The following is a 26,924-nucleotide window of genomic DNA, read 5'->3' as shown; positions in this document are numbered from 1 at the left end:
AAGGAAACCTTTATTGTGTTAAACCATTTATTTGGGGGGATTTGATGGTTAGTTAATAAGTGTTGGGTAAGTGGATAATTAGAGAAAGCACTTATTAAAGGAAATCTTTTGATAAAGGGAACACATATTATACTATAATGTAGAGGTCTAGAAAGCCTCCAGTTGCCCTTTGAGGATGATTTGAATCTTAAAACAGATAAAGAATCAAAGAAGGAAGGAAGGAGGAAGGGAGGGAGAAAGCAAAGTAAGGAAGGAACAAAAGTAGAGAGGGAGAGAGCAGAAAAGGCAGGGCCCCCTAACTACATGTGTATTTACTCTACCATCAAATATAAGTGATACTTATATTTGTATAATGATTGATAGCCACAGAAAGAGTTTAAATTTTTTTTTATCAAAATAGGTAGACAATAAGATATTATGCCAGCAAATGTCAAGCATTTTGGACATCATATAAAAAGTATATTTGAGATGGATTCTAATAATTTATTTGATTCTCTTACAACAAATATATGTTCAATTTATGCATATTGGCTTTTATCAGAACATAAAAATGAAAAGGTATTAAAAATAATAATAAAAATCTAGTGACATTAAAGAAAAACCTTATTTCAGAGAAAGTCATCATCTGTTGTTGTTGGCTAGGCTTAGAATGAGGATAATTGAAAAGAGCTGTTCTAAATTCCTCCTAGCCCTGAGCTGAAGGAACAAGTAAGTTACCATGGCCATTCGTCCTCTTGCACTGTCTGATAACCGACACTGACTCTTCACATAGAGCACTTTACATCTTCCTATTGTAACTGGGAAATGTCTATGCAGGAGAAGCTGCACTGCTCAGGGTTTATGAAATCTCTGTCTTCCTGCAGAGATTTGCTTGGAGGAGCTGGGGAGTCCTGCTGATGGAGTACTTCTTACAGGTACAGGTTTGAAGTTGCAAACTAAATTCACATACCTCAGTTTGATGACATGAGATTTGATAAACCGACTCCCTCCAGAACGTCGAAATATCCTAGACATCTGGTTAGACAAATCAAACAAGAGAAGTATTCGTGAAAAAAAAAAAAAAAAAAAAAAAAAAGCTACTCCTTATCTTTTCTAAAAAGAGTTGAGGCAAAGACAGTTTCAGTTTATTCCCAGATTGGAACTGGTTTATCATAGTGATGAGACTAAAAGAGGTTCTAATCCTTGCATAAACAAATAACTTTAACAAAATTGTGTAATTCTGTTAAGCCTCTGTAAAAACAGAGGATAAAAATAGTATCTACCTCATAGAGTTGTTTTGAAGATTAAATGAAATCATGTTTATCACGCATTTCACACCTTGCCTGGTGTATAGTAAACTATTGATAATGTTCATTTTGATTAGTGTCAAATTAATTTAAGTATCTATGCTACTTTTAAAGGCAACACCCTCACTTTTAATTAATAATTTAATTTAATTTAACTTTTTGAGAGGAAGAGAGAGAGTGAGCACTTGCGGGGAGGGGAGGGGCAGAGGAAGAGGGAGAGAGAGATAATCCCAATCAGTCTCCACGCGCAGTGAGGAGCCTGATGTGGAGATGGATCTCACCAACCCGAGATCACAACCTGAGCTGAAATCAAGAATCGGACACTCCAGCGACTGAGCCACGCGGGTGCCCCAGCATCCTCACCTTTAAGAAAGCTCACCCTAAATTTGTCTTATTCCCAAATATGGAATCTAGCCCACTCTTTGTATCAACTCATTGCTTTCTTAAATGATTACCCCATTACTAAAGCATTTGAAACAATGAGTAACAATGCGTGTCCTTTGACTCTGACGCCCCGCACTGCTTAGTCACCTTTGTGTCGCAGGCAGACTTTCACAACTGGGACCAACTTTGGGAATGAGTTTCACCACACTCCATACCATTAGCATTTTATTACTCAGCTTTTCCAGCCGGAGCTGTTGAAGGTTTGGAGGCTCAGTGAGCCGATTTCCTGGAACCTAATCCCCAAATCCTAATGCCCACTGTTGAGGTTTTGCCTCACAGTAAAAAGCACTGGACTGAGTCAGAAATCAGAAATTACAGGTCCGCAGAAGTTTACACAAGGCTCACCTCCCAGTAAATCTAGCCCCCCTATATGATGTTCTCTGGGAAACGGATAGAATATTGCCTCCCTCCTCACAAGATTTCTCCCTCTCTCTGACTCCTTTAAACTAGTAATAATGCTCAGTAGATTTTATCAACTAAATATTGAATCTTCCTCCCTTCCTCCAATTCCACTGCTGTGGTTTGAATTCAGCTCTTTCGAAACTCATGCCTGGGCCTCTGTAGTATCCCCTCACTGGCACGTTTCTGTGATTCCGCTGTCTTCTCTCTCAGTTGTTCCCCTACAATGCTACCAACCAGGGTGACACTCCTAAAGTGCAAATCTGAGTATGTTATACTCCTGCTTCAAGCCCAGTATCTCCCTCTGTGTCAGCTCCACAGTCTTATGCCTTCATTAACCCTTGCCCCACCTCTACCTTCAAAGCCTATTTTCTTATCTACTGAATGACTAGCTCTTTCCCAATCCCACTGGACTGGTTCACACCTTTATGGCTTTGCACATTCATTTCCTCTCCCTACAATGAACTTCTTTCCTCTGGCAAGTCCTTAAATGACAATTCTGTTAGCACCCGGACACTCTAGGGACAAATAAGTTCTCTGTGACTTGCCCTCCTCGAAGTTCAGCACTCCTTTACTTGGGCCACCCCAGCGTCTTGCATGTGAGGCTTTTACGGTGATTGTCATACTGGTTCACAGTTGTGCCTTTCCCACTCTAGACTGTGAACTGTATGATGGTAGGGAATATGTCTGGCCCATCTTTTTACCTTCAGAGTTTTGAACACTGCCTGACCCACAGTAAGTACTTGATGCATGTTTGAATAAATCCATGAATGAATCAATGAATTAAGAATCAACAATATGGTAAAGGGAAGGAGATAATAACACATTGTTTTGTTTCATCTGCAAACCATGTTGACAAGTATAAACAGATCCATGGGAATCAAAAGCAGGGAAGGAACCAGGAGACTCCAGGGGTGACCCTCTTTCGTATGGCCGTTTCAGGGGTTTGGATCACTTTGGGGTTCTGTCACTTATGATTTCACTAAGCTTCTCGGAGCTTATTTTATTTCTATATTCCAGGGAACAGGGAGAAAAACCTGACGTTAAGGTCATCAGCACTTCATATAAATGTCCTCTGAAATTCTGAACTATGCACATGATGGCGTTTGGGGAAAAGATCAAGATTCTGATCATATCAGACTATAAGGAAGTGCTAAGAATCTATTCAAACTAAAATGTGATTATTAGCAAGATGATCGTTCCCTGAGGAGTTGACCTCTGTTTTAAAAATGGGTAGAGTCTGGTAGAGTACAGTATTGGTGTGACCACTAAGAATAGCTTACATGTACTAAGTCCGTAGTACAGGGTATGCATTGAGCCAGTTCCTTTGTTCAAACCCCATACCACCGTAGGAGTAAAATATTTCTAAAATTCTCATCAACCTCATTTTAAGATAAAGAAATTGTGTCAGGACACTTAAGTAAACGTGTCTACGGTGGCGTTATAAGTGCTGGTTCTAGCATATGAACTTGGAGAATCTGGCACGAGATCTTGTGCTCGTTCTTAAGTATAGTAAGTGACACTGAAAACACTTATACTTAGATGACAGATGCTCAGGTTGGTGATGGGTAGAGAGTCCTGGGGAAGGAAACCCCAAAAGAAGACATCAGATACATCTTTTATTCCCAGAATAAAAACCTCATAAAATAACATCTCTTAAGAGATAATTTTTCCCCAGCTTCTGAAAGACTGTTCCTTTTTTGGACACCTAGTCATCATTGTCAGCAATTTCTGGAGAAAATTAATGTACTGCTTATACTTTTCTACTGAGAACTCAGTAACATGACATTTAGTCCAAATTACAAAAACTAATTGAATCCTTCCCTTTTAACAGTCCAAACCTAAGAATAGATTTTTTTTGAGAGATTATTCTGTTTAAAATAAGAGAGTCTAAGCTAAGATGGGGAAAAAGTTCACCATAAAATCAGATCCTACGTGGAGTCCTTGGTTTGAACTCCAGCATCAAAAAACAAAATGACATATTTGACAATATGTGTGACTCTAATAGTACATCCAGTTACTATCTTCCACAAGCTTGGGCTTGCACCTTCCCTCTGGCTGGGAACTACATGCAAATTAAGTCCTCCTGAAAGATCAGTAGTTACTGGATGCCGGCTAGGGAATCCCTTTCTAGGTCCACCCATGAAAATAAGTCAGGCAAGTTCTGCAGATTTTCTGCTACTGTCAGGGGAATATGTAACAACAGAGGGTAAATACAGCAATAAAACAAATCCCTGTCCCTTTCTCCTCAAGAAAACTTCCTGCTACTTCAAAGGGATTTTCCCTTCCTCTGAACTCCTAAAATACTTTTAGTTCATGTCATATATATCTGACAATTATATTCTGCACTATGAAAGCTCTCATATTGCCATATTGTCTTGTTATCCAATCTATCTACTGTATACTCTTTTCCATGCACCAACTTTTAAATTTATTTTTATTATTTATTTTTTTATAAACATATAATGAATTTTTATCCCCAGGGGTACAGGTCTGTGAATCACCAGGTTTACACACTTCACAGCACATACCCTCCCCAATGTCCATAACCCCACCCCCCTCTCCCGACCCCCCCCCCCCCCAGCAACCCTCAGTTTGTTTTGTGAGATTAAGAGTCTCTTATGGTTTGTCTCCCTCCCAATCCCATCTTGTTTCATTGATTCTTCTCCTACCCCCAACCCCCCACGTTTCATCTCCACTTCCTCATATCAGGGAGATCATATGATAGTTGTATTTCTCTGATTGACTTATTTCACTAAGCATGATACGCTCTAGTTCCATCCACGTCATCGCAGATGGCAAGATCTCATTTCTTTTGATGGCTGCATAGTATTCCATTGTATATATATACCACATCTTCTTTATCCATTCATCTATTGATGGACATCTAGGTTCTTTCCATAGTTTGGCTATTGTGGATATTGCTGCTATAAACATTCAGGCCATGCACCAATTTTTATATACAAACTATATTATAACTCCAATAAGTCAATAAGAGAAAGACAATTACTATATGGTTTCATTCATCTGAGGAATACCAGAGAAACACAGTGGATCATAGGGAAAGGGAGGGAGAAATGGAATAGGAAGACATCAGAGAGGGAGACAAGCCATAAGAGATACTTAACTATAGGAAAGAAACTGAGGGTTTCTGGAAGGGAGGTAGGTGGGGGTATGGGGTAGTTGAGTCGGGCATTAAAGAGGGCACATGATGTGATGAACACTGGGTGTTATATGCAACCAATGAATTACTGAGCTCTACATCTGAAACTAATGATGTTCTATATGTTGACTAACTGAATTTAAATTAAAAAATAAACTCCAGGGGCGCCTGGCTGGCTCAGTGGGTTAAAACCTCTGCCTTCGGCTCAGGTCATGATCCCGGGGTCCTAGGATTGAGCCCCATGTCGGGCTCTCTGCTCAGTGGCAAGCCTGTTTCATCCTCTCTCCCTGCCTGCCTTTCTGCCTACTTGTGATCTCTGTCTGTCCGATAAATAAATAAAATCTTAAAAAAAAATAAACTCCAATAAGGAAGAAACTGTACTATTTAGAACTTGGTGTCCTTCACAGTCTCGCACAAAATAGGTGTACAATAACATTTTCATTAACCAACTGATTCTCCAGTTATGGTTAATCATAAACAACATTGTGAAGAAAAATATGCCCACTTATGCATCTCTTCATAACTCTTTCATTATATTCTGTCTCCTTCCTTTTTTTTCTCATTTATTTATTCACTCAGTGCAATTGACTAAGAATATTCTATGTTTAAGGCACTGTGACAACACCGGATAAAAATTATTAAGGAAAAAGTTGTGGTCTCTAGATTCATAGAGTAGAAGGATAGACAGTAATCAACAAAAATACATTAATTATAAGATGTAACTACTAATAGAGTAAAGTAACATAGGATAATGACTGGGGGTATATCATGACTAAGTGTTCTCCAAGGAGGGACATTTAAGTGATATCTGAAATATCAGAAGCAATAAGCAAAGGAACAAGATCATGGGATGATCTTCCAGGGGGAAGGAACAGAATGTGCAGAGCATCTGAAAAGAAGGCCAATATGGTTAGAGAACAGTGAGCAAGGAGGAGAGTGCAGAAATTGGAGGAATAGTCAGAACCAGAGCGTTAAATTCTTTGGAGGACTTCATAAAAGGTTTGGATTTTGTGCTAAGTACATTTGGAAGCCACTTATGAAATTTTATGCAAAATAATATATAATATGTTTTTAAAAGATCATCTGGTTGCTATGTAGACAGGATAATAGAGAGAGCCTGAATGGAGGCAAAGATTGTGGTAAGCTGCCTGGATGAGGCAACACATTAGCTAGGTCCAGGATGGAGACAGTGAATTAGAAGTAGAAACATCATTTGTGAATGGATTAGACATGAGGAGAAGGGAAAATACTATTGTAGCAACTAGATGGACTGTGATGTCATTGGCTGAGTGGAAAAAATAGGAATCAGAGAGTGAGAAAGAGAACAACTTAAGAATTGGATTTAGCTGGCGATTCACAGACCTGTACCCCTGGGGATAAAAATACATTATATGTTTATTTTAAAAAATAAATAAATGAAAAAAAAAAAGAATTGGATTTAGATATAACATCAAGATGCCTATGAGAGATCCAAGTGGGAAATGTCAAGTAGACCACTGAATGCACAAGTCTAGGATTTAGTGATATCTGGTTAGAGATTAAAATTTTAGAATTAGAGTTATTGTATATTCATCAGTACTCCCCCCCCTCTTTTTTTCCTGCTAAGAGAACCATTCTTTCCTATAGGAAACTCATTCCATATGGTCCAGATGGTGCTAAACTTGCCCCTTTTCCCATCTACCACAAAGGTGACACAGATTTATTCCCTTGGTCACACTGATTAATGTAGGATTGAGGAGATATTCCAACTTTGGCCAACTAGATTGGTTCTTCAAATTTTCCTCCAAGGACTATTATGGAAAATTGTCTTTATCTTTTCAATTAATACCTGGAAACATATGAATATAGAGTTGTAAGCTATATCATCTGCCACGTGGAGAAAGCCTGAAGACATAGTTTGGGCCTCTGAATCCCACCAGATTTTCCCATCATCTCTCCTCCTTCCCTTCCTCCCTTCCTTCTTTCCTTCTTCTTTGACTTGTTCATTGGGTTTCTGCTACTTTCTACCCAAACTGTGCCATTTATTGTGGGAATTTACAGAGCAATAGAAGAAAAAGAAGCAAAATCAGGATCATGTCTTGGATGATCTGGAGGCCTAGGCCAATAGGAACTATGTTGTCTCTAATCACTTACAAACAAATAATTTTTTTCCTCTTAAGATATTTATTAAGAAGCTGAATTCACATACAGATGATGAATTGTGGTGAAAGAGGAATTGTAGCAAATATTTGTTTGGTAAAACTGCATTTACTGGGCAAACACACAAATGCTCCAACTTCTACAAGTGTTAATTGGTAACAGTTCATACCAACACTTCTTCAGAAGTGCTGTCTTTGTCTGCCCTTGTCTGACTCGAGTACCTTACTTATTGATGTCTGGGAGCTTGTGCTTCGCCTTCCCTGGACAGTCCTTGTTGTATAACAGAAACAGCCCAGCCCTCTCACCTCTGGGTGCAATAATCTTCTGGATTATTCTGAGCATTGATTTTTCAAAGTGATGCTAATGATTCATTGAGGATGTAAAAAATATTAGAACTTCTATTTATATTTACTGTTAAATTTAAAAAAAAGTTTTCAGAGCACTGTCCCCCATGTGGGGAATCCTACCAGGAGTGCACTAATTACCTAATGTCTCCAAGGGGAAATTAAGGATCAGTCTGTTAGAATGATATCTAGCTCAGTGATAGTTTTAGAATAAGTTCTCAGTAATTCCTTGCCATATTGCTTTGAATTAAATAGTCATACTTCACTCATTGATTTTAACATAATGAAAGTAATAACTCCTAGTTTAAAAAAAATTGTTATCTTGTTTTAATTACTATATTAGGCATTTTTTAACTCTGCTAAAAACAATGGAGCACATATTAATAAATAAATCCATTATTCAAACAAAACCATTCTGTGCCAAACCGTACCACACATCTGGCTCTGAGACTTCAGATGGGCCTTGAGGAAGGGAATGATACCAGAGAAAATAACTATCTGTAATAAACTATTGCTGAACCTAACATTGGAGCACCTAAATATATAAAACAAATATTAACAGAAATGTAGGGAGAAGTAGACAGCAATAAGATAATAGTACAGAATTTTGGTACTCCACTTGAAACAATAAACAGATCATCTAGTCAGAAAATTAATGCAGAAACAGTGAATTTGAAAAATGCTATAAACCAAATGGCCCTAGTGGACATGAATAGAACATTCTACCCAAGAGCAGCAGAATACACATTTTTTCTCTCAAGTGTGCATGGAACATTCTTTAAAATAGATCATATGTTAGGCCACAAAATAAGTCTCAATAAACTTAAGAAGATTGAAGTTATATCAGTTGTCTTTTCTGACCACAATGGTATAAAACTGGAAATCAAAAACAACAGAAAAGTAAGAAAATACACAAATGTGGAAATAAAACAGCACATTCCTGAATAACCAATAAGTCAAAGAAGAAATCAAAAACAAAAAATTCTTTAAAAAAATAAAAAGACAAAAAATCTTGAGACAAGTGAATGTGGGTACACAACATACCAAAACCTTGAGCATTGCAGAAAAAACAGTTCCAACAGGGAAGTTTAGAGTGATAAACACCTATATTAAGAAAAAAGAAAGATCAGGCACCTGGGTGGCTCAGGTGGTTAGGCGTCTGCCTTTGGCTCAGGTCATGATCCCAGCCCCACATCAGGCTCCCTGCTCAGTGAGTAGTAAATTTACTTGATCCTCTCCCTGCCCCTGTCTGCTGGCTCATGCTCTCTTTCACTAGCTATCTCTGTCTTTCACTCTCAAATAAATAATCTTTTAATAAAAAAGAAAATCTCAAATAAAAAACCTAACTTTATACTTTAGGAAACTAGAAAAAAGAACCCTAAAAACTAAGCCCAAAGCTACCAGAAGGAAGGAAATAACAGAGCAGAGCAGAAATAAATGAAATAGGGACTAGAAAAATAATAGAAAAGATCAATGAAACTAGGAGTTGGCTTTTGGAGAAGGTAAACAAAGTTGACAAATCTTTAGTTAGACTAAGGAAAAAAAAAGAGAAGATGCAAATAAAATCTAATCTCACAAAACAAACTGAGGGTTGCTGGGGGGAGGGGGTTTGGGAGAAGGGGGTGGGATTATGGACATGGGGAGGGTATGTGCTTTGGTGAGTGCTGTGAAGTGTGTAAACCTGGTGATTCACAGACCTGTACCCCTGGGGATAAAAATAAATGTTTATAAAAAAATAAAAAATTTAAAAAAAAAAGATGTTAGGAGACTTCTATGTCAATAAATCAGATAAAATAGAAAAAATGGGTATATTCATAGAAACATGCAATTTATCAAAACTTTATTATGAAGATAGAGGAAAACTGAAGAGACTAAAAGCAGAAAGGAAATTTGAATCAAGAATCAATAATCGTGCAACAAAGGAAAGTCCAAAATCAGATGGCTTTACTGGTGAACTCTACGAAACATTTCTTGAACTGATACCAATTATCTCAAACCCTTCCAAAAAATTGAAGAGGGAAGAAATATTTCTAAACTCATTTTATGAGGTCAGCATTACCCTGCTACCAGAGCCAGATAAGGAGACTACAAGAAAAGTACAGGCCAATATTCCTGATAGAAATTGATGCAAAAGTCCTAAAAAATACTAGCAAACCAAATTTAATAGTACATAAAAGGATCACACACCATAATCAAGTGAGATTTATCCCTGGAATGCAGGGATGGTTCAACATAAGTACATTAATAAATGTAATACACTACATTAACAGAATGAAGAATAAAAATCATATGATCATCTTAATGGGGACAGAAGCATTTGATAAAATTAAACATCCTTTACTGATTAAAAACTCTTAATAAATTAGGCATGTGCCTTAACATAGTAAAGGCCATGTACGGCAAGTCCACAGCTAACATACTCAATGGGAAAAAGCTGAATGAAAAGTTTTCCTTTATTCAGAAACAAGAAAAGGTGCATTCTCACCACTTCTACTTAACTCAGTTTTAAAAATCTCAGCCAGAGCAATCAGGTTAGAAAAACAAATAAAAGCCATCCAAATCATAAGGGAAGAAATAAAATTCATCTTCCTTTGAGATGGAGGACTTCACTGCGATTATGATGGCCTATGTGCTTGGCTTTGCCTACATTCCAAGGGGTGCAATAGAGCACATGATGCAGAAACTCTCATGGCAGTTCAGTGGTGCCAGGAAAAAAGAGAACCTGCCAACTCAGAGCTCTGAAGTCCACGGTCTGGTGCCTTTTTCCACATAGCCCCTGCAATGATCTGAAAAGCTCAAAGAAGAGGCTAGGGCTTCTCTTACATGGACAGCCAGGGTGAGGTAGCCAGTGCTGAGGAGGAGCTACTGTCAGGGTGCATGTACTCTTGGAGGTGTTCCCACCTTATTCAGTGGAGAAGACCCAGTGGGTGCTGGCCAAAGCTCAGGGAGACTTGGAAGAAGTTGTGCAAATGCTGGTAAAGGGGAAGGAGGAGGGGCCTCCAGCTTGGAATGGCCCCAACCAGGACCTGCCCAGATGCTTCAGAGGCCCTCAAAAAGATGAGCTAAAGTCCTTCATCCTGCAGAAGTACATGATGGTGGATAGGACAGAAGATCAGAAGATTTACAGCCTGTGCTCCCAAGGAGGTCCTCAAGAAGCTGATCCAATACATCAACAACCAGGTAATGAGCACCAAAGTGGTTTAAAGATGTGCAGAACCCTGAGGCCAAGGAGGTGAAGGTCACATACATCAACCTCAAACCAGCCAGGAAGTACCATTTCCACTGGAGGCATTCACCAGAATCTATCAAAGTCTCCCAGGGTCAGATCCCAGAGGAATATAGAAGCCCTATAACCCCACACAGGACCTGCCCTAACTCCTATCCCTCTTCTTTACCCTGCTTTCTATTCCTTGCCCCACAGCGTTAACTTCCTTTTGGAGCTGCCTGTGGAACAGTAAAGGTGGCCCTGAGGATGGGTGGGGACAGGAGAAGTAAGGAATTTGGCTTCATAAAAGGAAAGTGAAAGAGAAAGAAAAAATGTACAGTTAAATAACATAAGAGAATCTTTCACATTTCTGAGAACATATTACCTTAACAGTCTCTGATGATAAAAAAATAAAAGGTCAATAAATTGTTGTCATCATAAAAGATATTGGAACTAACCAGAAAACCCCTACTTGCTTATTATGTACAAATCCACATTGCATAAAATTTTAATTGTATTCATTGCCCTTTGAGAAATTTGAAGTAGAATGAGATATAGTGAAGAAAAAGGAAAATAAAATATTCAAGTATTTGGAGGTACTCTTATGGAAGGACATTTAGTTTTTTTTTTTTTTTAAAGATTTTATTTATTTATTTGCCAGAGACAGAGGGAGAGAGAGCGAGCACAGGCAGACAAAGAGGCAGGCAGAGGCAGAGGGAGAAGCAGGCTCCCTGCCAAGCAAGGAGCCCGATGCGGGACTCGATCCCAGGACCCTGGGATCATGACCTGAGCTGAAGGCAGCTGCTTAACCAACTGAGCCACCCAGGCGTCCCGGACATTTAGTTTTGATTCTAAAAACTAGTTGTTAATTTTGAAATGGTAAACTTTGATTATATGCAAAGATTTTTGTTCAAGATGGCCAACTGACTATATATTCTCTCTTTTTGTGAAAGCCCATTAAAATTATATTAAAGGTATGAAAATGGAGGTAAATCTGTAACACTGACAAAAACCAATACGATTTCTTTAGTAGATGACAGATTTAATTCTTTTCCTGAACTCAACAAGTGAAGTAAAAATAACTGATAAAATACGATGCAGGAAGTCACAGGCTGGAAGATTTTTCACCCTCAGCAATATTGACATTTTGGGCCAGATAAGTCTTTGTTGTAGGGAGCTGTCCTGTGACTTGTAGGGTGTTTTTGCATCATTCCTGTCCTCTAGACACTAGAGGCCAGGAGCACTCCTTCCAGTGTGACAACCAAAAAATGTTTCCAGGAATTGCCAAATATCTTTTGGGAGACAAAACTGTGAACCCCTGGACCAGACTATGAGTCACAGAAACACAGCCAAGAAGAAAGTCTATCCGCCCTAAAAACTTTAGGAGAAACTCAGCACTTAAAAATACCAAATACAAAAGAGAAGGGGCATGAAAAGAGATTACAAAAGCCAGAAATATTTCTATACACCAATAAAAACCAGTAAGAAAATGTTCTTTAAAAGATACTGATTAATAATGATAAAAAAGAGCCTCTAATATTACATTTAACCAAAGATGAACAAGGCCTTTAAGGAAAATATTTCAAAGTTTTAGTGAAATACAGTAAATATATATAAATAAATGAAGATGTCGATTATTTCTCTAGACCTCTAGATTTACTAATCTCATAATCCAATGTCCTTATTGGACTGGAGAAACACAAAGGTCAGGATGAAGACAAAGATTGCAGCTATGTAGCTATGTGCCAGGGAACACCTGAAGTTACCAGAAGCTGAAAGAGGCAATGAAAGATTCTTCCCTAGTGCCTTCCAAGGGAGCCAGCACTGTTGATACTTTGCTTTCATATTTCTGGTTTCCATATCTGTGAGAGAATAAATTTCTATTGTTTTCAGCCACTAGTTTATGGTAATTTGGTACAACAACACTAGGAAACTAATACAACAGGTAACAACACTTACTGTCAAACTATAGAGGATAAAACATTGTAGCATTGACACAGTGGAAAAAAGGCTGATCAACAGAACAGATTAGAGAACAGAGCAATATCCTGATACACACATGGAAACTTGACTTGTGGCAGAAATGGCATGGCAGATCAGGCAAGAAAAGACTAATTGTTCAACCAGTGGTGCTAAGAGAAATGCTTATTCATATAAGGGGGAAAATGAAATTAAATTCTTAAGTCAAACACATATGCAAATTTCAATTCTATGTAGAATAAAGAAGACTTAAATGCAAAAAGGAAAAATGATTTTTTTAAGACAGTGATATCAGGGTCAGGGTCAGAAAGGATTTCTTACACAAACACAAAGAACACTAATAATAAAAGAAAAATGATGTATATAACTATACTAAAATTCAGAACACTGTTCATTAAAATGTATTATAAAGAAAATGAAAAGCCAAGCCACAAAATGGAAAAAGATTCATTTCTCAACAGGAAGCATTCATTTCCCAAAAAATGTTTCTCTTTTTCCCAAAAAATGTTTCTGAGAATAAATTAAAAGACAAAATTATAAAAGGAAATGGACATATTACAGTGTATGTTCAGTAAAAAGATAAAGAAAAAAAAGAAATAGGCAAAAAATAAAGAGTACCTATCTATAAAGGACGAATGGTTGATAACCACTGATGAACATTATTAATAATAGGGAAAATGTAAATTAAATTCACAATGAGTTACTACTGTACATACATAAATACATACATACATGTATACATACCAACCAGTTTGGCAAAAGTCAATTTTGTAGAAAATTTTGATGAGGAGGTAGGGCAACACGAATTCATTCCCTGCTGGTGTTGGTGCAAATGTCTACAAACCCCCTGGAAAACCTCTGATCAGAATCTGCTAAAATGAGCAAAACCTATGACCCAGCAAATCATCTGCTTGGTTTATGACCTGGGAAGGCTCTTGCACATGGATAGGAGCGCATGCACTAATCTGAAAGGATGTTAATTAGCTGCATTATCATAATTATAAAAGTGAAAATAGCTGAAATATTTGTCCACCTTAGAATGAATTAATAAATAGTAGTATATTCTTTCTAGGACATTCTACACAGAAGTGAAAATAAATGATGTAGCTATAGTTGCATGCATCAGAATGGGAAAGCCTCAAAGAAATAATGTTGGGTGAAATAATGAAGTACAGAAAGAAATAATATGATTATATATACATAAATTTCAAATGAGGCAAAAGTATATAATATGCTATTTGAGTATGCATACCTTGGTAATAAAACAATAGAATGATTAATTCCAAATTCAAAACAGTTTTTAACTATGAAGAAGAGAGGAAAAAGAACATATAGCAGTTTCCTAGATATTGGTAAGGTTCTATTTCTGAAATTTGGTGTTGGGTTCTTAGATATTCACCTTAAAATATTTTATGCTCTTTCTAAAGTCTAGTGATATCCCAACAAAAATGAATGAAAGAAAAAATACCAAATACCAAGACACATCATTACAAAATTTCAGAAAACAAAAAGGAGAGTACAAAGTTTCTAGAGAAAGAAGAGATTACTGAAAAAGAAACACAACTTCTTGTATAATGAGTAATAAATATAATGAGTAATAAAAGTGAACCAAAGCTTCAGGTGGTCTGAGGGGGAATGATTTTGAATTTAAAGGTTTACATTCAAACTCTCACTTGAGTGGACTGTAGAATAAAAGATTTATTCAACACAAAATAATTAAGAAATGTTCTCTCCCATGCACTTTTTCTTTAGGAAGGTGCTTGAGGACATAACCCACCATTATCAAGGAAAATATGAGATGCAAGAAGCAATGGCTCACACACACTACAGCAATCCTGTTTGGACCCAGGTTACCTCTCTGAAGGGGACCTAGAAAGCAACCAGTTCAAATTGAAGCTGAAAGCATAAAGTTTTGAGAAAGAAGAATTAAAGAAACAGTAAGACTTTGGACATATCTAGGGATATAGTAAAATAACAGAGGATTTAAAATAAATGAACGAGTTCTATTCAAAATTGCTTTTGGGAACACTCTTGTGCAGCAACACTAAAAACACTGTTTTGTTAAAGGAAAAGCACTATTTAAATAGCTATGGAAATGAAAATACTATTCATTGCTTTTCTTTTTTCTTTTCAATTTATTTATTTTCAGAAAAACAGTATTCATTATTTTTTCATCACACCCAGTGCTCCATGCAATCCGTGCCCTCTATAATACCCACCACCTGGTACCCCGACCTCCCACACCCCCGCCACTTCAAACCCCTCAGATTGTTTTTCAGAGTCCCTAGTCTCTCATGATTCACCTCCCCTTCCAATTTCCCCCAACTCCCTTCTCCTCTCTAACACCCTTTGTCCTCCATGATATTTGTTATGCTCCACAAATAAGTGAAACCATATGATAATTGATTCTCTCTGCTTTTCAATATTTAGTATCAACCCATATGAAGATTAAATGAAGTACTTTCCTACATTGTTAATACGTCAAAGAAAGGAAAGTACAGTGAATGGAGGGTTGAAGTGCTACAGTCATCTTTTAATTAAGCTAATAAATAATTATACTAATTCAGTCTTCTTTCTATAGAGCTATTCCTTCATTGTTCCAGAATAACTCTTGGAAGCTTTAAGGAGTACACTCTAGGCTAATATACTGGGTTATGCTAAACAAATCTATGGTCTCCACAGACATGGTTTTCATGGGACAAAAACGGAAGACTATTTTATTTGACTTTCTGCTATGATAGGTAAAGATTTAGTTTGCTAATATACTTTGAAAATTAGAAATGCCTTGATAGATGCACAGTTCTCAAGGGAAAACATGAGAGGCATAAGTAGATTTGAGATTGACATTAAAAATTTTAGATGCAGGCACCTGGGTGGCTCATTCAGTTAGCCATCTTTATCTTGATTTTGGCTCAGGTCATGATTTCAGGGTCATGAGATCCAGTCTGCACTGGGCCTGGAGCCTGCTTGTGAATCTCTCTCTCCCTCTCCCTCTCCCCCTCCCTGCCCCAATCTCTCTTTCTCTTTCAAAAAAAAAAAAAAAATTACAGGTGCCTATCTTGTATGTGATGCTTTACATGCTTTTTAAAACACAAGTAAGAAAATCATAAGGCAAACATGGAAATCATATATTCTTTCTTAAAAAATTTTTTTTATTTTTGAGTTTCAGAGCTCTTTATTAATCTTGGAAATAAGTACTATATTAGGTATACAATTTGCAAATATTTTTCTCAGTCTGTGGCTTGTCTTCTCATTCTCTCTTTTTTTTTTTTTAAAGATTTTATTTATTTATTTGACAGAGAGAGAAATCACAAGTAGGCAGAGAGTCAGGCAGAGAGTCAGGCAGAGAGAGAGAGAGAAGCAGGCTCCCGCTGAGCAAAGAGCCCGATGCGGGGCTCCATCCCAGAACACCGAGATCATGACCTGAGCCGAAGGCAGCGGCTTAATCCACTGAGCCACCCAGGCGCCCCTCTTCTTCTCATTCTCTTAAGAGTGTTTTGTAAGAGCAAAAGTTTTAAATTTTGACACATTAAATTTGTCCCATTTGTCATTATTTTTCTTTTTTTTAAATTTATTTTTTATTTTCAGCATAACAGTATTCATTATTTTTGCACCACACCCAGTGCTCCATGCAATCCATGCCCTCTATAATACCCACCTCCTGGTACCCCGACCTCCCACCCCTCGCCCTTTCAAAACCCTCAGATTGTTTTTCAGAGTCCATAGTCTCTCATGGTTCACCTCCCCTTCCAATTTCCCCCAACTCCCTTCTCCTCTCTAACTCCCCATGTCCTCCATGCTATTTATTACGCTCCACAAATAAGTGAAACCATATGATAATTGACTCTCTCTGCTTGACTTATTTCACTCAGCATAATCTCTTCCAGTCCTGTCCATGTTGCTACAAAAGTTGGGTATTCGTCCTTTCTGATGGAGGCATAATACTCCATAGTGGAAAAAAGACAGTCTCTTCAATAAATGGTGCTGGGAAAATTGGACAGCTATATGTAGAAGAATGAAACTCGACCATTCTCTTACACTGTACACAAAGATAAACTCAAAATGGATAAAAGACCTCAACGTGAGACAGGAATCCATCAGAATCCTAGAGGAGAACATAGGCAGTAATCTCTTCGATATCAGCCACAGCAACTTCTTTCAAGATATGTCTCCAAAGGCAAAGGAAACAAAAGCGAAGATGAACTTTTGGGACTTCATCAAAATCAAAAGCTTCTGCACAGCCCAGGAAACAGTCAAGAAAACAAAGAGGCAACCCACGGAATGGGAGAAGATATTTGCAAATGACAGTACAGACAAAAGGTTGATATCCAGGATCTATAATAAACTCCTCAAACTCAACACACAAAACAGACAATCATATCAAAAAATGGGCAGAAGATATAAACAGACACTTCTCCAATCAAGACATTCAAATGGCTATCAGACACATGAAAGAATGTTCATCATCACTAGCCATCAGGGAGATTCAAATTAAAACTACATTGAGATATCACCTTACACCAGTTAGAATGGCCAAAATTAGCAAGACAGGAAACAACATGTGTTGGAGGGGATGTGGAGAAAGGGGAACCCTCTTCCACTGTTGGTGGGAATGCAAGTTGGTGCAGCCTCTTTGGAGAACAGTGTGGAGATTCCTCAAGAAATTAAAAATAGAACTTCCCTATGACCCTGCCATTGCACTCCTGGGTATTTACCCCAAAGATACAGATGTAGTGAAAAGAAGGGCCATCTGTACCCCAATGTTTATAGCAGCAATGGCTACGGTCGCCAAACTGTGGAAAGAACCAAGATGCCCTTCAACGGACGAATGGATAAGGAAGATGTGGTCCATATACACTATGGAAATCATATATTCTTATGTTAAAAAAAGTTGAAGGAAAATGAACCAGGACAGAAAATCAAGAATTAAAAATAGGAAGCACATCTGTTTCAACCAACACTTTTCTTGGTGGCTAATTAGTAGCCTACTCTAATCTACATATGTTTAATGGTATATAACTTTATTCTAAATATTTTACATATATTAAGTTATTTAATCCTCACAACCATATGGCTTAGATAGTATCCACGTTTTTCATAAGAAGAGTTTGAGGGATGGAGAAACTAAGTTCTTACAGCAGCCACACTGAAAGTGAAATAGAAAAACATGTGAACTTTTAAATTTCTATTAGCCTTACCATTCTCTCAATCTGATGACTCCTTTCTATAAACTCTCTTGAGCTTTTCATTCCATAATTTTCTTTGTATTTTATATTTGTGATTTTAAAAGAGGCAAGGTAATAGAATGACTTATCATCTGAAAGGCAAACATAAATAAAAGATTCATGCTTAAATATAATCAGTTTCTATTTTCCCAACCCCAGGAAATAGGTTTACTATAGTGCAATTTATTTCTTCTTGGTACAAAAGTTATTGTGGACATTTTTCAAACATTTTGTAATTGTATTATTGTATCCAGCTAAAATAGAAAATTCAGGCCTCCAAGTACACTTTAGAATATTTTTTACAGTGTTTATGCATATAAAAATTTTCATACAATTGGACATGCAAAATGAAAAATAAATATTGAAAGCAATTGCTGAAAGTCATATAAAAATGATCAATTTCCTCAAAGAACTATACCACAGATTTATCTTAGGTAAGCTGTGTTGTGAAGATACATTGAACAGGCTATCAGTTTTCTCTATGCTGCTAATAAATATTAGTATTCATTGTTTTCACTTTTTGCCTATTCTTAATTCTCAGCAGTCTACTCTTGACATACCACTGAAAATTCCGTTGTCAAGGACAACAGTTGTAGTATGTAATAGCTACCTTTTTTAGGGTCTTTTTACTTTTCTTTTTTAAAAATCTTGATTGTTTTTCAGCCTTAATCATATTGCCTGAAGCCCCATTTTAGGCTTTGTGGACCCATATTCTAACTTTCTTCCTCTCTGGCCAAACTTCAGTGACCTTGGAGAACTCTTTATTTCTACTGCTATCCTTAGCCACCCACTGTTCAATCCTTGCTCAGGTCATGTAAATAACCCCTCTGGGTAAGCCTACCAGGGATGTCCTCAACCATCAACTATTTGTTGATGTTAAAAGATCAACTAGGTTGGTGTACCTGGGTGGCTCAATTGGTTAAGCACCTGCCTTCAGCTCAGGTCATGATCCCAGGGTCCTGGGTTCCGGCTCCCTGCTCAGTGGGGAGTTCACTTCTTCTTCTCCCTCTGCTCACCCTGTCTCTCTCTCAAATAAATAAAATCTTCAAAAAAAAAAAAAAATCAACTGGAGCACATTCACATTTTCAGGAGTTAATGTGAACAAATAGTAATTCCAGTGGGGCAAGACCAAACCAAAAGTGATTAGGACCCCTCCACCAACAGGAGTGAGGGGAGATTGGTAAAGAGAAGATGCAGAAGCAAATCAAGGAAATTATTTGATTGGCTATAGCTTAAGCAGCTGCTTTGTATTGGTTTTGGAACAAAAATATGAAACTGGGTACATGGTGTGATTTGTCTTTAAATATTAAGATTTTCACCCTTCTTTCTCATTTTAAAGCTTTATTACTTTTAAAAATTGTTATTTATTTGAGAGAGAGGGCAAGAGAGGAGAAAGGGAACACTAGTGGGGGTGGGGGCAGAAGGAGAGAGAGAAGCGGAATCCCAGCTGAGCAGTGATCTTGATCCTAGAGTCACGACCTAAACTGGAGGCAGATGCTTAACTGACAGAGCCACCCAGGTGCCCCAAAACTATATCGCTTTTAGATTTGTCTGTCCATGTAATGTTTGTTGCAAGTCTCACTGGCTGGAAATATGTAGCACTGAACTCAATACTGGAGCAAACAATAATTTAACATCAATAAGAGATTAGTAATTAAAATTTTAATATCATGCAAATAGTATTTTTTATACGAGAGAATTTCAAGATATTAAGTCATAGAGCACTTAGCATTAGGCAATAGAAATGTGACCTGGATACTTACCCTGAACAACAAAATGCGTAACAATACCAATTGCAATTCCTATGATTGCTACAATTGCCAAAGTGAAGAGAGCTAGACGTATAGGATCCCAAAACTGCTGTCTTCTTTGATATTCAACTCGTGGGTAATCAGCTTCTGAAAATTCAAGTGGTCTGTGATAATAGAAACAATAATAAAACAATAAGAAAGTCATTATGATTCCACTTTATGTCCACTTGTTACATTCCTCTAAAAAATAGTTTATACTGCTAATTAATAATAGGATACTTAGATCTTGAAAAGAACACAAGGATTTAATTTGTATACACTTTCCCAATACCCCAATCACAGTACAAATTTTGGTTAAAGTTCTACTGATACTGACATTCAAGTGAGAATATCTTCCTATGGCATTTTGTCTGACATATTAGCAATTTGATATTTGAATGGTGAAACACAAAGATTAAGTTATTAAAAAGGTAATTTATAAATAACATTTTCATATTTTAATAAGGGAGTTTCTAGCAACAGATTTATACAATAATCTCATCAATTCTACTTGATTTATATGAATACTTTTTTAATGACCTTAGGAATTTTCTTAATAATTTCTTTTAAAAGTAGCAACATTACTTTTGAAGACCTGATTATGGTTCTTCATATTTTATTAGCACTCCCAGTGAAATCAGAAATTGTGAATTGTACTTGATAAGACTCCAGTCCCGAAGAAGACTATTTCCATTTGACTTTTACCTATACCTGCCCACATACTACCTCCCCACTCAAAATATCTTGTTATTAAGATTATCTATCTTTTGATTATTTATTAATCAAAATTTATTAACTTTATTTTCCAAATAACAGAATAACATTCAGTGTTTAATATAATTCAAGTAAGATATTTTATATTTTTAATCTTATTTAACAATATTTATTTTAAACTTATTAATTAAATGAGATAATAGCATTCTTAGGATGGTACCTACCACACAACAATGTTTCAGGAACAGTTCTAGATGCCTAGAGATACAAAGATTTTAAGATATACTTTTTGCTTATTGGAAACTCCACTCTTTTATAAGAGGATGCAGATGTAGAATCAAGTAATTAATATATAGTGTGAAATGTGCCAAAATAAAACTTGATGCAGGAATAGAAAGCAATTAACTTTTTGGAGGTCTGTGACAGGATGTTTTATCAGGTGACATGATTAAACTTTGAGTGTTAAAAGTTCTCCAGGCATAAAAAAGGAGAAAAGAACAGAAAAAAAATTAACATGTGCAAAAAAGGGGGGATGCTAAGGATGTGAAATGGTATTTATTACTAATATAGTAGTCCCCTTTTATCCCCTGGGAATATGTTCTAAATCCCCAGTGGATGCCTGGAATTGTGAATAGTGCCAAACCCTGTTTTTTTCCTATACATACGTATGTATGATAAAGTTTAATTTATAAATAAGGCATAGTAAGAGATTGACAATAATAATAAAATGAGCAATTATAACAATACACTGTAATAAAAGTTATATATATATGATCTCTCTCAAAACAGCTTACTACACCATGCTCATTCTTCTTCTTGTCATGATGCGAGATGAAAAAAATGCCTCTGTGATGAAATGAAGTAAGATGAATGATACAAGCACTGTGACTAGCATCAGGCTACTACTACTTTCTGACAAGTCAGAAGGAGGATCATCTGCTTCAGGTAGAACGTAGGTAACTGAAACCACAGAAGGTGAAGTCTCTAATAAACAGGGGGTGTGGGGGTGCTGCTGTAATTAGCACTGGGAGTGAAAATATAAAATACTGCTTTTGCCCTTGAGGAATTTGTGGTCTCCAAAGTATGTGCATGATTGCATTCTTTCTCAGCACTACTGTACTAGAAAGAGGATATGCTAAGGCTGGTGGACTGATTGGGTCATGAGGAGTCCCATAACCCAAAGTAAAAAGTTTGAAATTGACTCTGCAGAAGACGGGGAGCCAATAAAAGCTGTAATCAGACTGAGAATTTAGGATAATCGCAGGATGGGGATTAGAGCAGGAGTGCAGACAGGAAGGCCAGTTTAAAGGTTATTTTGAAGGTCCAGGAGAAAGATGGTGAGGACGATGCATGAGGACCTGAGCCAAGGCCGAAGCAGGGGGTGGAGAAGAGATCGATTTAGCTCCAATTCTTGACTTTTGTTGGCTGTTTACTTAGTTGTGGGACAAGGAAAGGATTAATGGCCCCCTTGTTTTGATGTCTAGATAAGTGATTGTGCCTCCTGGCAAGGTGAGAAACATTAAAGGAAAAGACAGTGATTTCAATTCACTGTCAATGTTGTTAATAATGTTGTTAATAATGACCAATGTGCTATCCTTACACTTGGGTCTGAGCCAAATGGAAAGTACCCATTTAATGCCTTTTTCTCTTTGACTTATTTTATTTCAGTTGTGTCACTGACACCTGTTTGCATGACTCTAATAAAAGCAACTGTTAAAGTTGACACCACACAGCCCAGAACAAACAAAAATTTATTAGTATTCCCATATACAATACTTCCTTCCTCACCCTAATTGAAGTCTCCATCTACAGAATCTGTGGTATTAAGTATTCTTGATTATTTAGTTTGTGGATATTTTGCTTATCACTTTTTCTTTTCTCACTTCCTTTTTTTCCTAAGTTTTGGCGATTTGGTTGTTTTTATCTGAGCCCTTCAAGATGCAAAAAATGACAAGACTCAAATTCTGTCAAATTTGGGAGGTTATAAACACACAGTAAGTCATGATAACATTGCATCATGGTAAAGAAGATTTTTTATTCCTGACATAAATGTTGCTGTTCTTTGAATACATGAAAGATGAATGAGAGGAACACAGTCCAGATCCTACATCTGAATAATCATTTGCATACAAAAGCTAAATAATTCTGAGATGCAACTGTTGGTTCCAGTTCAAGATGGCGACCCAGGAAGATCCTGAGCTCATCTCCTCTCACTGACACACAGAACCTATAGCTACATATGGAACAATGGACTCTGAAAAAAACCTGAAAACTACTTCTCAGAAAGTGAGAAGGAGACCTCATGGAAGTGGCTAGAAGAAGCTGAGATATAATCTCACCATAAACCACAACCCTGGCAATGCATCCCACCACTGGGAGGGAATGCAAAACCTGGAGCTGTTTCTTGAGCAGCAAATGGTTTGAATCCCACACTGAGCATCCCAACTTTTAAAACCTGAGAGAGGAGTCCCCAAAACTTCTAGCTTTGAAAAACAGCCAGGCTCACCTTGGCAAGACTCATGAATTTGTAACAAACAGATAATGGCTCTAAAAGAGCTCCCTGGGGACTTCTCTGCTCCAGAGACCAGCTATTTCATTCTCATGATTTAACTCCGGTATATACAGCAGACTAAGTACATTATCCCAGACCGAAATGTTGTACATAAAAAAGTTCAATCTTTTACCTTTCTCTGCAGACAGCCTCACAAATGGTCTGATGACGAGAACAAACATAACTTCTAATACAGCCCCCTTACAACATGCCACTTGTGTAGAATTAACAATTAAGTCTCAGAGCTACGTCTTCTTTTAAAGGCAGATTCTTTGATGATAAGCACTGTAGTCATACCTAAATAAATAGGTGAGAAAGCTTGCCTCCTCTCAATAACTAGTTGTACTTGGCTCTAAGATTATTGTATAGAAGATGGCTGACTTTTGGACATATGACACTTCTCAGAGAGTTCAGTCTTATACTTTAAGGAAGTTTATTTAAGCAACTGGAATTGAGTTGCTTTTCCCCAGTTTCTTTTACAGAACTTTTCTTAAAATAGAGACTTTTATAGCAGATAAATTGCGGTTCTAACTAGCATAATTTAAGCAGAAGTATGCAGAAGGAAGTAGACACCCTTTATTATATATCCGCACATTAAACGGCATGTGTGTTTTTTATGTTAAATTGTAAAAAATGAAGATAGTCTATTTGTGCCTAAATTATTATTATTATTTTTTAAAGATTTTATTTATTTATTTGACAGAGATCACAAGTAGGCAGAGAGGCAGGCAGAGAGAGAGGGGAAGCAGCCTTTCTGCTGAGCAGAGAGCCCGATACGGGGCTCCATGCCAGGATCCTGAGATCATGACCTGAGCCGAAGGCAGAGGCTTAACTCACTGAGCCACCCAGGTGCCCCGGTGCCTAAATTATTCTTATTCCAGAATTCTCAAAGTTAATCCATTTGTATCCTTTTAAAGAGTTAAATTGAAATATATGTAAGCAGGGACACCTGGGTAGCTCAGTTGGTTAAGCATCTGCCTTTGGCTCAGGTCATGATCTCAGGGTCCTTGGATGAGTTCCATGTCAGGCTCCCCACTCAGGGGGAGCCTGCTTCTTCCTCTTCCTTTGCCTGAAGCTCCCCCTGCTTGTACTCTCTCTCTCCTTCTCTATCAAAATAAATAAATAAAATATATATATATTTTTAAAAAGAAACATATGTAAGCATATATGGTTCAGGTGGACTGTACCAGTCACAGGAGGGCACTCACATGGTAAGAGATACCCCCAAGCTAGAGTAAAACTTCCTTAATCACCAAATACAGCTACTGGACATTATCGAGATGGAATGATTAAAAGAGTCAGATGGCAAAAGAATTAATTTTTAAGTTCATAATTGGGATTTATATTCTGCCTGTCATTTTGCTTGATATAACTTAATCCATTAATTTATTTATTGGACAGAGAGACAGAGAGAGAGCATGAGAGGGGAGAAGGTCAGAGGGAGAAGCAGACTCCTTGCTGAGCAGGGAGCCCAATTCAGGACTCGATCTCAGGACTCCGGGATCATGACCTGAGCCCAAGGCAGTCGCTTAACCAACTGAGTCACCCAGGCGCCCTACACTGTCTCTTTTTAAACTTTAATCTGTTTTAGTTAATTCAGTTATGAAATTGGGATTTAAAACAGTTCATTACTGAAATGCATTCACATTATTTTTCCCATTTCTAGACTTCATATTACAGAGGATGTGTGTGTGTGTGTGTGTGTGTGTGTGTGTGTGTGTATGCTTGATTCTCTAAGGTTATGTCACTGGGAAGCATTTGTGCTATTATTGAATAATTATTTGTTGGTTTACCATTAGTGTTACTCTTTGTGTTAACACTGATAGACTAATTCTCAGCTTCTCTAATTACTAATTGTAATCTGCTTTTCAGGTCACATATATGTCACATATATGTAATAGGTATTTAACAATAACTAATAGAAATATTAAATAAATGAAATATCTCTATTATTTATACTATAGTATTTTATTGGTTGATGCAGAAGCAAAGCTTGATCTATTCCTTGTAAGCTCAGTTATTATCTATGTTCTCTGAACTCCACGTAGACTAGAAGCTTTTCCAGTACTTTTTATCGCCCATAGTCTTACTATGTGACTATTGAGTTCATGGCTAAAGGTCCCAAAGTTACATTGTCACACTACCATAATAATTACAATTAGTTTATTGATGTAAAATATGTCAAGTATTTTTAGACAAAGCTCTGTTAGTACTGAGTTTGTACTGAGTACTTTAGTACTCAGTTTAGTTAGTTAGTACTGAGTTTGGAACATATCCAGACCCACAGGATGCATGATCTGGTCAGTAGGGTTGTTATATGTCCTTGTGCTATACTTAATTCTACTTAAGAAACTTTTATTATGTACCTAGTATATTCCTAGCAGTGGGGATAGTATATTCCTGAATAAGGTATTCAGGGAGATTATGGTAGAGTGGAAAGGTATAAAATAATAAAATCAATACAGTGTCATAGGAAAAATAACAGATTTACCAAGTACAGTGATAAGTAAACATGGAGGATTGAATAACATAGGTTGTTTAGGAAAGGGACAAGAAGGCCTACAGGAAAGACTTCTTAGAAGATGTGATGACGATCAGGGCCCTTGAAGGTCAAGGGCGTTCTCCAGCACGTGATAGTGGTTAAACACATCCTACTCCTGTTTACTCCTTGCTTGCAAGTAGAACAACTTATCATTATCATAAAAGCACCTTTTAAATAGGAATATGACCACAGAATTTATTGGGAAGTCAAAAAAAGAAACACCAATGAAAAGTATTTTTCACCACCATGCTAATAAAAAACTGATAAAATCAACAGAAGAAAACAATTCATGCATTTTGAATAGAAGATGAGAAGTAAGAAGAGTTTAAGAGATTTTGGAAAACCATGTTAATGACTTAAACAGTCTAATTTAGTTCAGCTGATGGTAGTGTAGTTCTTTCTGAGAAATCTCTTTTTATGGGAAGACTTGCCAATGCTAGAAAATGTGAATCAAAACCTTGTCAGATTGTGGGTAGTGAAGGAGAGGAACTCTCCTTTGTCTTCATTGTGGCTGTTGCAGCATTTCAAATAATACAGACATCTATGATGGACACATGGTCTGCTTCCACACTTTGGCTATTGTAAGCAATGTTACAGTAAGCACAGGGGTGCATATATCTTTTTGAATTAGAGTTTTTGTTTTGGGGTTTTTTTTGGTGAATGAATATTCAGTAGTGGAATTACTGAATCACAATGTATTTCTATTTTTAATTTGAGGAGTATCTGTACTCTTTTCCACAGTGTCTGCACCAATTTACATTTCTTCCAGTAGTGCACGTGGGTTCCATTTTGACACATCCTTAGCAACACGTGTTATTTCTTGTCTCTTTGATTTTAGCCACTCTGACAGGTATAAGGTGATATCTCATTATCGTTTTGATTTGCGCTTCCATGATGATTAGGGATGATGTTGAGCATCTTTCATGTGTCTATTCATATGTCTTTGGAAGAATGTCTATTCAGATCCTCTGCCCATTTTTAAATCAAATGGTGGGTGTTTTTTTTTTTTTTTTTTTTTGGTGTTGAGTTGTACAGTTTTTTAATCTATTTTTTTAAACTCTTATCAGATATTTCTTTAGTGGACAAGGGATATATGGTGTGTGTCTATGTGTGTGTGTATGTATAATTGAATATTTTGCAGC

The 26,924-nt window shown here is 37.0% G+C and overlaps 1 protein-coding gene and 1 pseudogene across 2 annotated transcripts in view; one reads left to right on the top strand and one right to left on the bottom strand.

Moving 5' to 3' along the window:
* Window positions 1–26,924, bottom strand: part of LOC309863877 (transmembrane protease serine 11F) — a gene marked incomplete at its 5' end in the record, with an annotated part of 101,609 nt that overhangs the window by 15,870 nt on the left and 58,815 nt on the right. The window contains 3 exons of the mRNA XM_082729139.1: window positions 950–1,014; window positions 18,159–18,277; window positions 19,949–20,100. Of these exons, the coding sequence (XP_082585265.1) occupies window positions 950–1,014; window positions 18,159–18,277; window positions 19,949–20,100 (336 nt within the window). The remainder of the gene's footprint in view (window positions 1–949; window positions 1,015–18,158; window positions 18,278–19,948; window positions 20,101–26,924) is intronic.
* Window positions 10,372–11,202, top strand: LOC309863878 (CUE domain-containing protein 2 pseudogene; annotated as a pseudogene). The gene has a single exon. The product of its transcript is annotated as a CUE domain-containing protein 2 pseudogene (transcript).

The sequence above is a fragment of the Mustela nivalis genome (genome assembly GCF_964662115.1).
Source record: "Mustela nivalis genome assembly, chromosome: 4".
NCBI classification, from domain to species: domain Eukaryota; kingdom Metazoa; phylum Chordata; class Mammalia; order Carnivora; family Mustelidae; genus Mustela; species Mustela nivalis.
The sequence above is the reverse complement of the archived record's forward strand: the minus strand, read 5'-3'. Positions and strand labels throughout refer to the sequence as shown.